A 10,940-nucleotide genomic window follows, 5' to 3' on the forward strand; every position below is an offset into this window, starting at 1 on the left:
AGATACTCCTGGGAGACACGCCCTCAGAGACTCCTGTGAGACACCCCCCAGAGACTCCTGTGACACACGCCCCCAGAGACTCCTGGGAGACACACCCCTAGAGACTCCTGGGAGACACGCCCCCAGAGACTCCTGGGAGACACGCCCCCAGAGACTCCTGTGAGACACGCCCTCAGAGACTCCTGTGAGACACTCCCCAGAGACTCCTGTGAGACACCCCCCAGAGACTGCTGTGTGACACTCCCCCAGAGACTCCAGTGAGACACCCCCCAGAGACTCCTGTGAGACACCTCCTAGAGACTCCTGTGTGACACCCCCAGAGACTCCTGTGAGACACCCCCCAGAGACTCCTGTGTGACACGCCCCCAGAGACTCCTGTGAGACACGCCCCCAGAGACTCCTGTGAGACACGCCCCCAGAGACTCCAGTGAGACACCCCCCAGAGACTCCAGTGAGACACCCCCCAGAGACTCCTGTGTGACACTCCCCAGAGACTCCTGTGTGACACCCCCCAGAGACTCCAGTGAGACACCCCCCAGAGACTCCTGTGAGACACGCCCCCAGAGACTCCTGGGAGACACCCCCCAGAGACTCCTGTGAGACAAGCCCCCAGAGACTCCTGTGAGACACGCCCCCAGAGACTCCTGTGTGACATGCCCTCAGAGACTCCTGTGTGACACTCCCCCAGAGATTCCTGTGAGACACGCCCCCAGAGACTCCTGTGAGACACGCCCCCAGAGACTCCTATGAGACACCCCCCAGAGACTCCTGTGAGACACGCCCTCAGAGACTCCTGTGAGACACGCCCTCAGAGACTCCTGTGACACACGCCCCCAGAGACTCCTGTGTGACACACCCCCAAAGACTCCTGTGTGACACGCCCTCAGAGACTCCTGTGACACACGCCCCCAGAGACTCCTGTGACACACGCCCCCAGAGACTCCTCTGAAACCCCCCCTAAGGTTCCTGTGAGACACGCCCCAGAGACTCTTGTGAGACATGCCCCCAGAGACTCCTGTGAGGCACACCCCTAAGATTCCTGTGAGACACGCCCCAGAGACTCTTGTGAGACACAACCTCAGATACTCCTGTGAGGCACATCCCAGAGACTCCTGTGAGACACCCCCCAGAGACTCCTGTGAGACACGCCCCAGAGACTCTTGTGAGACACACCCCAGAGACTCCTGTGAGACACCCCCCAGAGACTCCTGTGAGACACCCCCCAGAGACTCCTGTGAGACACCCCCCAGAGACTCCTGTGAGACACGCCCCCAGAGACTCCTTTGTGATACGCCCCCAGAGACTCCTGTGTGACACGCCCCCAGAGACTCCTGTGTGACACGTCCCAGAGACTCCTGTGTGACATGCCCTCAGAGACTCCTGTGTGACACCCCCCAGAGACACCTGTGATACACGCCCTCAGAGACTCCTGTGTGACACGCCCCCAGAGACTCCTGTGTGACACGTCCCAGAGACTCCTGTGTGACATGCCCTCAGAGACTCCTGTGTGACACCCCCCAGAGACTCCTGTGAGACACGCCCCCAGAGACTCCTGTGTGACACACCCTCAGAGACTCCTGTGAGACATGCCCCAGAGACTCCTGTGAGACACAGCCCAGAGACTCTTGTGAGACATGCCCCCAGAGACTCCAATGAGACACGCCCCCAGAGAATCCTGTGAGACACGCCTCCAGAGACTCCTGGGAGACACGCCCCCAGAGACTCCTGTGACACACACCCCCAGAGACTCCTGTGAGGCACACCCCAGAGACTCCTGTGAGACACCCCCCTAAGATTCCAGTGAGACACGCCCCAGAGACTCTTGTGAGACACACCCCAAAGACTTCTGTGAGACATCCCCCAGAGACTCCTGTGAGACACCCCTCAGAGACTCCTGTGAGACACCCCCCAGAGACTCCTGTGTGACACGCCCCCAGAGACTCCTGTGAGACACGCCCCCAGAGACTCCTGAGACTCCTGTGAGACACTCCCCCAGAGACTCCAGTGAGACACCCCCCAGAGACACCAGTGAGACACCCCCCAGAGACTCCTGTGTGACACTCCCCAGAGACTCCTGTGTGACACCCCCCAGAGACTCCAGTGAGACACCCCCCAGAGACTCCTGTGAGACACGCCCCCAGAGACTCCTGGGAGACACCCCCCAGAGACTCCTGTGAGACAAGCCCCCAGAGACTCCTGTGAGACACGCCCCCAGAGACTCCTGTGTGACATGCCCTCAGAGACTCCTGTGCGACACTCCCCCAGAGATTCCTGTGAGACACGCCCCCAGAGACTCCTGTGAGACACGCCCCCAGAGACTCCTATGAGACACCCCCCAGAGACTCCTGTGAGACACGCCCTCAGAGACTCCTGTGAGACACGCCCTCAGAGACTCCTGTGACACACGCCCCCAGAGACTCCTGTGTGACACACCCCCAAAGACTCCTGTGTGACACGCCCTCAGAGACTCCTGTGACACACGCCCCCAGAGAATCCTGTGACACACACCCCCAGAGACTCCTCTGAAACCCCCCCTAAGGTTCCTGTGAGACACGCCCCAGAGACTCTTGTGAGACATGCCCCCAGAGACTCCTGTGAGGCACACCCCTAAGATTCCTGTGAGACACGCCCCAGAGACTCTTGTGAGACACAACCTCAGATACTCCTGTGAGGCACATCCCAGAGAGTCCTGTGAGACACCCCCCAGAGACTCCTGTGAGACACGCCCCAGAGACTCTTGTGAGACACACCCCAGAGACTCCTGTGAGACACCCCCCAGAGACTCCTGTGAGACACCCCCCAGAGACTCCTGTGAGACACCCCCCAGAGACTCCTGTGAGACACGCCCCCAGAGACTCCTTTGTGATACGCCCCCAGAGACTCCTGTGTGACACGCCCCCAGAGACTCCTGTGTGACACGTCCCAGAGACTCCTGTGTGACATGCCCTCAGAGACTCCTGTGTGACACCCCCCAGAGACACCTGTGATACACGCCCTCAGAGACTCCTGTGTGACACGCCCTCAGAGACTCCTGTGAGACACGCCCCCAGAGACTCCTGTGTGACACACCCTCAGAGACTCCTGTGAGACATGCCCCAGAGACTCTTGTGAGACATGCCCCCAGAGAATCCTGTGAGACACGCCTCCAGAGACTCCTGGGAGACACGCCCCCAGAGACTCCTGTGACACACACCCCCAGAGACTCCTGTGAGGCACACCCCAGAGACTCCTGTGAGACACCCCCCTAAGATTCCTGTGAGACACGCCCCAGAGACTCTTGTGAGACACACCCCAAAGACTTCTGTGAGACATCCCCCAGAGACTCCTGTGAGACACCCCTCAGAGACTCCTGTGAGACACCCCCCAGAGACTCCTGTGTGACACGCCCCCAGAGACTCCTGTGAGACACGCCCCCAGAGACTCCTGAGACTCCTGTGAGACACGCCCCCAGAGACTCCAGTGAGACACCCCCCAGAGACTCCAGTGAGACACCCCCCAGAGACTCCTGTGTGACACCCCCCAGAGACTCCAGTGAGACACCCCCCAGAGACTCCTGTGAGACACGCCCCCAGAGACTCCTGGGAGACACCCCCCAGAGACTCCTGTGAGACAAGCCCCCAGAGACTCCTGTGAGACACGCCCCCAGAGACTCCTGTGAGACACGCCCCAGAGACTCCTGTGAGACACGCCCTCAGAGACTCCTGTGTGACACTCCCCCAGAGACTCCTATGAGACACCCCCCAGAGATTCCTGTGAGACACGCCCCCAGAGACTCCTGTGAGACACGCCCCCAGAGACTCCTATGAGACACCCCCCAGAGACTCCTGTGAGACACGCCCTCAGAGACTCCTGTGAGACACGCCCTCAGAGACTCCTGTGACACACGCCCCCAGAGACTCCTGTGTGACACACCCCCAAAGACTCCTGTGTGACACGCCCTCAGAGACTCCTGTGACACACGCCCCCAGAGACTCCTGTGTGACACTCCCCCAGAGACTCCTATGAGACACCCCCCAGAGATTCCTGTGAGACACGCCCCCAGAGACTCCTGTGAGACACGCCCCCAGAGACTCCTATGAGACACCCCCCAGAGACTCCTGTGAGACACGCCCTCAGAGACTCCTGTGAGACACGCCCTCAGAGACTCCTGTGACACACGCCCCCAGAGACTCCTGTGTGACACACCCCCAAAGACTCCTGTGTGACACGCCCTCAGAGACTCCTGTGACACACGCCCCCAGAGACTCCTGTGACACACGCCCCCAGAGACTCCTCTGAAAGCCCCCCTAAGGTTCCTGTGAGACACGCCCCAGAGACTCTTGTGAGACATGCCCCCAGAGACTCCTGTGAGGCACACCCCTAAGATTTCTGTGAGACACGCCCCAGAGACTCTTGTGAGACACGACCTCAGATACTCCTGTGAGGCACATCCCAGAGACTCCTGTGAGACACCCCCCAGAGACTCCTGTGAGACACGCCCCAGAGACTCTTGAGACACACCCCAGAGACTCCTGTGAGACACCCCCCAGAGACTCCTGTGAGACACCCCCCAGAGACTCCTTTGTGATACGCCCCCAGATACTCCTGTGTGACACGCCCTCAGAGACTCCTGTGTGACACGCCCTCAGAGACTCCTGTGTGACACGCCCTCAGAGACTCCTGTGAGACATGCCCCAGAGACTCCTGTGAGACACAGCCCAGAGACTCTTGTGAGACATGCCCCCAGAGACTCCAATGAGACACGCCCCCAGAGACTCCAATGAGACACGCCCCCAGAGAATCCTGTGAGACACGCCTCCAGAGACTCCTGTGACACACACCCCCAGAGACTCCTGTGAGGCACACCCCAGAGACTCCTGTGAGACACCCCCCTAAGATTCCTGTGAGACACGCCCCAGAGACTCTTGTGAGACACACCCCAAAGACTTCTGTGAGACATCCCCCAGAGACTCCTGTGAGACACCTCCCAGAGACTCCTGTGAGACACCCCCTAGAGACTCCTGTGAGACACCTCCCAGAGACTCCTGTGAGACACCTCCCAGAGACTCCTGTGAGACACCCCCCAGAGACTCCTGTGAGACATCCCTCAGAGACTCCTGTGAGACACTCCCCCAGAGACTCCTGTGAGACAGGCCCCCAGAGACTCCTGTGAGACATGCCCCCAGAGACTCCTGTGTGACACACCCTCAGAGACTCCTGTGAGACACGCCCCCAGAGACTCCTGTGAGACACCCCCCAGAGACTCCTGTGAGACACGCCCCAGAGACTCCTGTGAGACACGCCCCAGAGACTCCTGTGAGACACTCCCCCAGAGACTCCTGTGTGACACACCCCCAGAGACTCCTGTGAGACACGCCCCAGAGACTCCTGTGAGACATGCCCCCAGAGACTCCTGTGAGACACTCCCCCAGAGACTCCTGTGAGACACTCCCCCAGAGACTCCTGTGAGACACGCCCCCAGAGACTCCTGTGAGACACCCCCCAGAGACTCCTGTGAGACACGCCCCAGAGACTCCTGTGAGACATGCCCCCAGAGACTCCTGTGTGACACACCCCCAGAGACTCCTGTGAGACACGCCCCAGAGACTCCTGTGAGACACCCCCCAGAGACTCCTATGAGACACTCCCCCAGAGACTCCTGTGAGACACTCCCCCAGAGACTCCTGTGTGACACACCCCCAGAGACTCCTGTGAGACACGCCCCCAGAGACTCCTGGGAGACACGCCCCCAGAGACTCCTGTGTGACACACCCCCAGAGACTCCTGTGAGACACGCCCCCAGAGACTCCTGGGAGACACGCCCCCAGAGACTCCTGTGAGACACGCCCCCAGAGACTCCTGTCAGACACGCCCCAGAGACTCCTTTGTGACACACCCCCAAAAACTCCTGTGTGAAACGCCCCCAGAGACTCCTGTGTGACACGCCCCCAGAGACTCCTGTGTGACACCCCCCCAGAGACTCCTGTGAGACACCCCCCAGAGACTCCTGTAAGACACCCCCCAGAGGCTCCTGTCAGACACCCCCCAGAGACTCCTGTAAGACACGCCCCCAGATGCTCCTTTTAGACACGCCCCCAGAGACTCCTGTGAGACACGCCCTCAGAGACTCCTGTGAGACACGCCCTCAGAGACTCCTGTGAGTCACGCCCTCAGAGACTCCTGTCAGACACCCCCCCAGAGACTCCTGTAAGACACGCCCTCAGAGACTCCTGTAAGACACGCCCTCAGATACTCCTGTGTGACATGCCCCCAGAAACTACTGTGAGACACGCCCCCAGAGACTCCTGTGAGATACCCCCCAGAGACTCCTGGGAGACAGCCCCCAGAGACTCCTGGGAGACAAGCACCCTTGTTAAATGCTATGGAAACAAGTGCAAAATTATAAGGCCCATATCTCTGTAACCATATGACAAAATATTCAGAGAGCACAGCTCCACTATTTAATTATAGGGAGTGGGACCCTGACAGCTTCGGGCCAAGGTGTCACTCAGAACATCTAAATTCTAGTGCATGGAGGCAGGTTACAGACCATCAGCAATACCAACGGGAGCGGACTCCCGGACGAGCTCCACTGAAGTGGCAGCGGCACCCAGAGACTTGGTTTACTACTGTGTCAGAGTCTGCTTTATCGTCGCATCAACACCAACACGGCCTGAGTAAGTACGCTGCCTTCCCCTGCGTCCAACCTGTACTACGCTCCCCTACACTCCACCATCCAGAGTCCTGGGGCCTCCCCTACCCATGGAGGGAATGTCATCTGGCTGCCCAGCTCCATCTCCCCTGGGTACTCCCATCGGCAGTGGCAGTACTCCCCTTACCGGAAACCACGGGTGGCGTCATGAACATTAATCCCCTGTAAATAGCCCCCCTTTTATTTTTGGGTGACCCCGAGCCCCCTGGTCCGGAGACCCTCGAGCCACAGCAACCCCGGATCTGAGCAGTCCGACTGCTGCAGGAGCAGTACATGTGTGCGATCTAATGTGTGTGAATGTGTATGAGTCTGTGTGCACGAACTGATGTGTGTGCATGAGTGTGTGTGTTTGTGCGCGATCTGATGTATGTGTGTATGAGTGTCTGTGCACGATCTGATGTGTGTGTATGAGTGTGCGCGCGATCTGATGTGTGTGTATGAGTGTGTGTGTGTGTGCGCGATCTGATGTGTGTGTGTGTATGTGTGTGTGCGTGATCTGATGTGTGTGTATGAGTGTGTGTGTGTGTGTGCGATCTGATGTGTGTGAGTGTGTATGAGTGTGTGCGCGATCTAATGTGTGTGTGTGAGTGTTGGCCAGAAGCAGGGGAGGACGACGTGCAGCATACCTACTGGGATCGCCCCCCCGGAGATCACAGGAGGACCTGGGAGCCACGCAGATGTCCTGGGTCTGGTAAGTATGAGTCTCCTGGGAAGAAGGAGTCTGCTTTTTGGGGGTGGTAAGCTTCCCCCAACCATGTTTCTCTAAGAATAAGACCTACTCAAAAAATAAGCCCTAGCATTTTTTATTTTTTTTGGGGGGGGGGGGCAAAAAAACGTGTCTTATTTTGGAGAAAACAATTTTTTTTGTGATATATTGTAATTATGGACTCTTAGTAGACTGAGTCAGTTTAAGGCTAAAGTCCTGACAACTTTCTACCTCTGCTCTTTCCCTTATTCCCCATTTAGTTAAAAATTATCATATCTCTTTTTAAATCCCTTCACTGACTTCCCATTGCCCAACGACTCCAGTTGAAAACTAACCATGACCTACAAAGCCATCCACAACCTGTCTCCTCCTTACATCTGTGACCTAGTCTCCCGGTACTTACCTGCACGTAACCTTCGATCCTCACAAGATCTCCTTCTCTACTCCCCTGTCATCTCCTCTTCCCACAATCGCATCCAAGATTTATCCCGTGCCTCCCCCATATTCTGGAATGCTCTGCCACAACACATCAGACTCTTGCCTACCTTGACAAGCTTCAAAAGGAACCTGAAGATCCACCTCTTCCGACAAGCCTACAACCTGCCGTAACCCTCAGTCTGATACAGCGGCGCACAATCAGCTCTACCCTAACCTACTGTATCCTCACCTATCCCTTGCAGACTGTGAGCCCTCGCGGGCAGGGACCTCTCTCCTCCTGTACCTGTTTGTGTCTTGTATTGTTTATGATTATTGTACTTGTCCCTATTATGTATACCCCTTTCACATGTAAAGCGCCATGGAATAAATGGTGCTATAATAATAAATAATAATAATAATAATAATAATAATAATCATTCCCTTCACCAGCATAGGGCTAAGGATGGTAATAGGACATAAAGCCCACATAATCAGGGTTGATTGTTTTATTATCTCCTCATATCTTATAAAAATATAATCAGACAGCCAAATAACAACAATAAATCTACGAGATAATAAATAATTTATGTCTACAGCCTATAATGCTGATATGAAGAAATCAGCTGCATTCAATGAAAACTGTAAAATAATAGACAATGGAAAAATCGTCCTATTTTAACCGATTGTCAAGGAATTTCTGGACAGGTGGAATCCGGCGTATAACGGTGGTGTTATCTAATGTTTACATAATACTATCTTAATCTACACGTAGAACACTGCCTTATATTTCCCATATAATGCTGCAAATCAATACCCAGATAAAGCCCCATCCACTGTTATTTCCTACAGGGTCGATTTTACTTTTCTTCCTCGAATTACTATCTGGAAGGACCCCTTAGTTAATTGGCATTTGCCCAATTTTCCACTGGCCTTGCCTGCAGAGCTTTCAATCTACTGAGCCCTCAGACAGTATAGCAGACAATATTTTACAAACACATATTACTTACGGTTGTCCAAAGCAACCGGCCAGTAGGGCGAGCAGGGTGAGACACAGAAGTCTGCACCCCATGGTGTATCCAGGTAGCAGTGTAGTTTCTCCTGGTCGGTGGGGTTTTTTATCATCCGTGGAATGGACAGAACAAACACAGTCTCTAATCAGTAACAGGGAGGAGCTGGAGGGATTTGTAAACTCCGTGATTTCCAGTAAAAGCTGCAGATACTGCAAAATACACAGAGATTGTGTCCTTCACACTCGGTGAGCTAAAAGATTTCATCAAACCTGGGAAAATTCAAACTAAATTATGAGAAACTTCACGATGAATATTGATGGGCCCTAATGCAAAATCTATACTGGGGACCCCAACTGTGAAGTCCCCAGTTGATCTGTTATGTGGAAATCCTTAGATTCCAAGAGAATCTGCAATCCCATGTTACTAATGTGGTGCCCTTGAGGCTTTAGGTGCCACAGGTTACTGAACCTCACCCAAGGTGCAGTATTCATCTAGGATACAGAGGAGGTCAGCACCGGTAAACCACCAATACACTCATTCAACACATAGTATGGGGCTCATTCCCTGGGATAGGTCTAGGATAGGTGCCAGGGTAGCCATCAGGAGGTATCAGACCTCTTGCCCACTAGTTCAGCAACCCGGGGGCAGGGCACTGACTGGGGAAGTTAGGAGCCATTTGACAGATTAGTTAGAGAGCTTGAAGCGCAGGAAGCATGAGGACGGCCTCAGGAATGGACAAGCAAGGAAGCAAAGACAAGAATAGCTAGGGACCCCTGGTCTGGAGCTAGAGGTTCGACCCAGGTTATTAGGAAGAAGGGGGATCCTAGGGCTTGCGGGCAGTGCAGCAGGCACCTGACACCCGTTCCATGAGCCAGGAGCTGGGGTGGAGGGAAACAGACGAAAGGAGACGTACAGAAGGAAACACCGGCCTTGACCTCCAAACTATCTGGGATCGGCTGAGGCTCATCACAGCAGGACGCGGCACACCAAGGGCAAAGTGACTTCAGTGAGTAAAAAGCACTTGAACTGCACCATCTATGTTGTCCCCTCATTACCGGCACCCTCATCATCACGCCCCTGCGCCATCGGCGACTACTACTCCCAACATCCTCCCTTAGCTTGGGGCCTTAGCTCTGTCTGTGGAGAGCTGTTCCATCCAAGCTGTGTTATCATCCACCCCAGAGAAGAATCCCCGCAGTGGCGGCTAATACTGGCCGCACACCACAAGTGGTGTCACAAAGACAAATCCCATCATCCCCATCCCCATCTTTAATTGACACCCACGGGGTCACGGAACCGGGTCAGGCCGCTGTGACATCCTCAACCGGCCTGGCCTGGTGATGGGTAGTTCTCCCCCCAAAGGACCCCGTGGGCGCATCACTAATAACTAAGTCAAGCCAATTTCTGGGAAGGATGAGTGACCATAATATTGTCACCATTGAATCTCCATATGGGGTTCCTTGTTTCCCATCATCTATAATAGCATTAATGGTTGGATATGTAACGATATCCCAAATTTCTGTATTGATTGACTTTCCGATCAGTCTTACTGAAGTGAGAAAGCGGTGCTTTAGTATTCAGCATGGCAAAAGAAAAGATAAACACAGGAGAGGTAACAAGTTGTATGGCCATCATTTCAAAACCCACTTATATTTTCCTGTATGACTTGGCCAATATACCAACCAAGATTTTGGAAAACAAAATTCACATTTTATTTTTTCACATATATTTCCTAGAAAACTGAATAACTTATAAAAGGAATATTATAACTTGGCAGAAGAAGAACAAGTGAAGATCTCACAAGGAGAGGTATATACAACCCCTGGCAAAAATTCTGGCCTCCCCTGGCTCTGAGGATGTTCATTCAGTTGTTTACTTTTGTTTGAAAAAAGCAGATCACAGGTGGCACAAAACGTTCTGGCTTTAAGAAACACTAAAAAAAAAATCATGAAAACATAATGTGCAGCCAGTAACGGTTACTTTTCAAGACCAAACAGGGGGACAAATTATGGAATCACTCAATTCTGAGGAAAAAATTATGGAATCACCCTGTAAATTTTCATTCCCAAAACTAAAACCTGCATCAAATAAGATCTGCTCGTTAGTCTGCATCTAA

General features: G+C 54.2%; 1 protein-coding gene across 1 annotated transcript in view; it reads right to left on the bottom strand.

Annotated features, from left to right (window-relative positions):
• Positions 1-8,924, bottom strand: part of LOC142304351 (A.superbus venom factor 1-like) — a 137,439-nt gene extending 128,515 nt beyond the window's left edge. Inside the window, exon 1 of the mRNA XM_075346656.1 lies at positions 8,822-8,924. Coding sequence (XP_075202771.1) covers positions 8,822-8,883 — 62 coding nt within the window. The 5' untranslated portion in view covers positions 8,884-8,924. The remainder of the gene's footprint in view (positions 1-8,821) is intronic.
• Positions 8,925-10,940: the final 2,016 nt, after the last annotated feature.

The sequence above is a fragment of the Anomaloglossus baeobatrachus genome, chromosome 4, assembly GCF_048569485.1.
Source record: "Anomaloglossus baeobatrachus isolate aAnoBae1 chromosome 4, aAnoBae1.hap1, whole genome shotgun sequence".
NCBI classification, from domain to species: Eukaryota; Metazoa; Chordata; class Amphibia; order Anura; family Aromobatidae; genus Anomaloglossus; species Anomaloglossus baeobatrachus.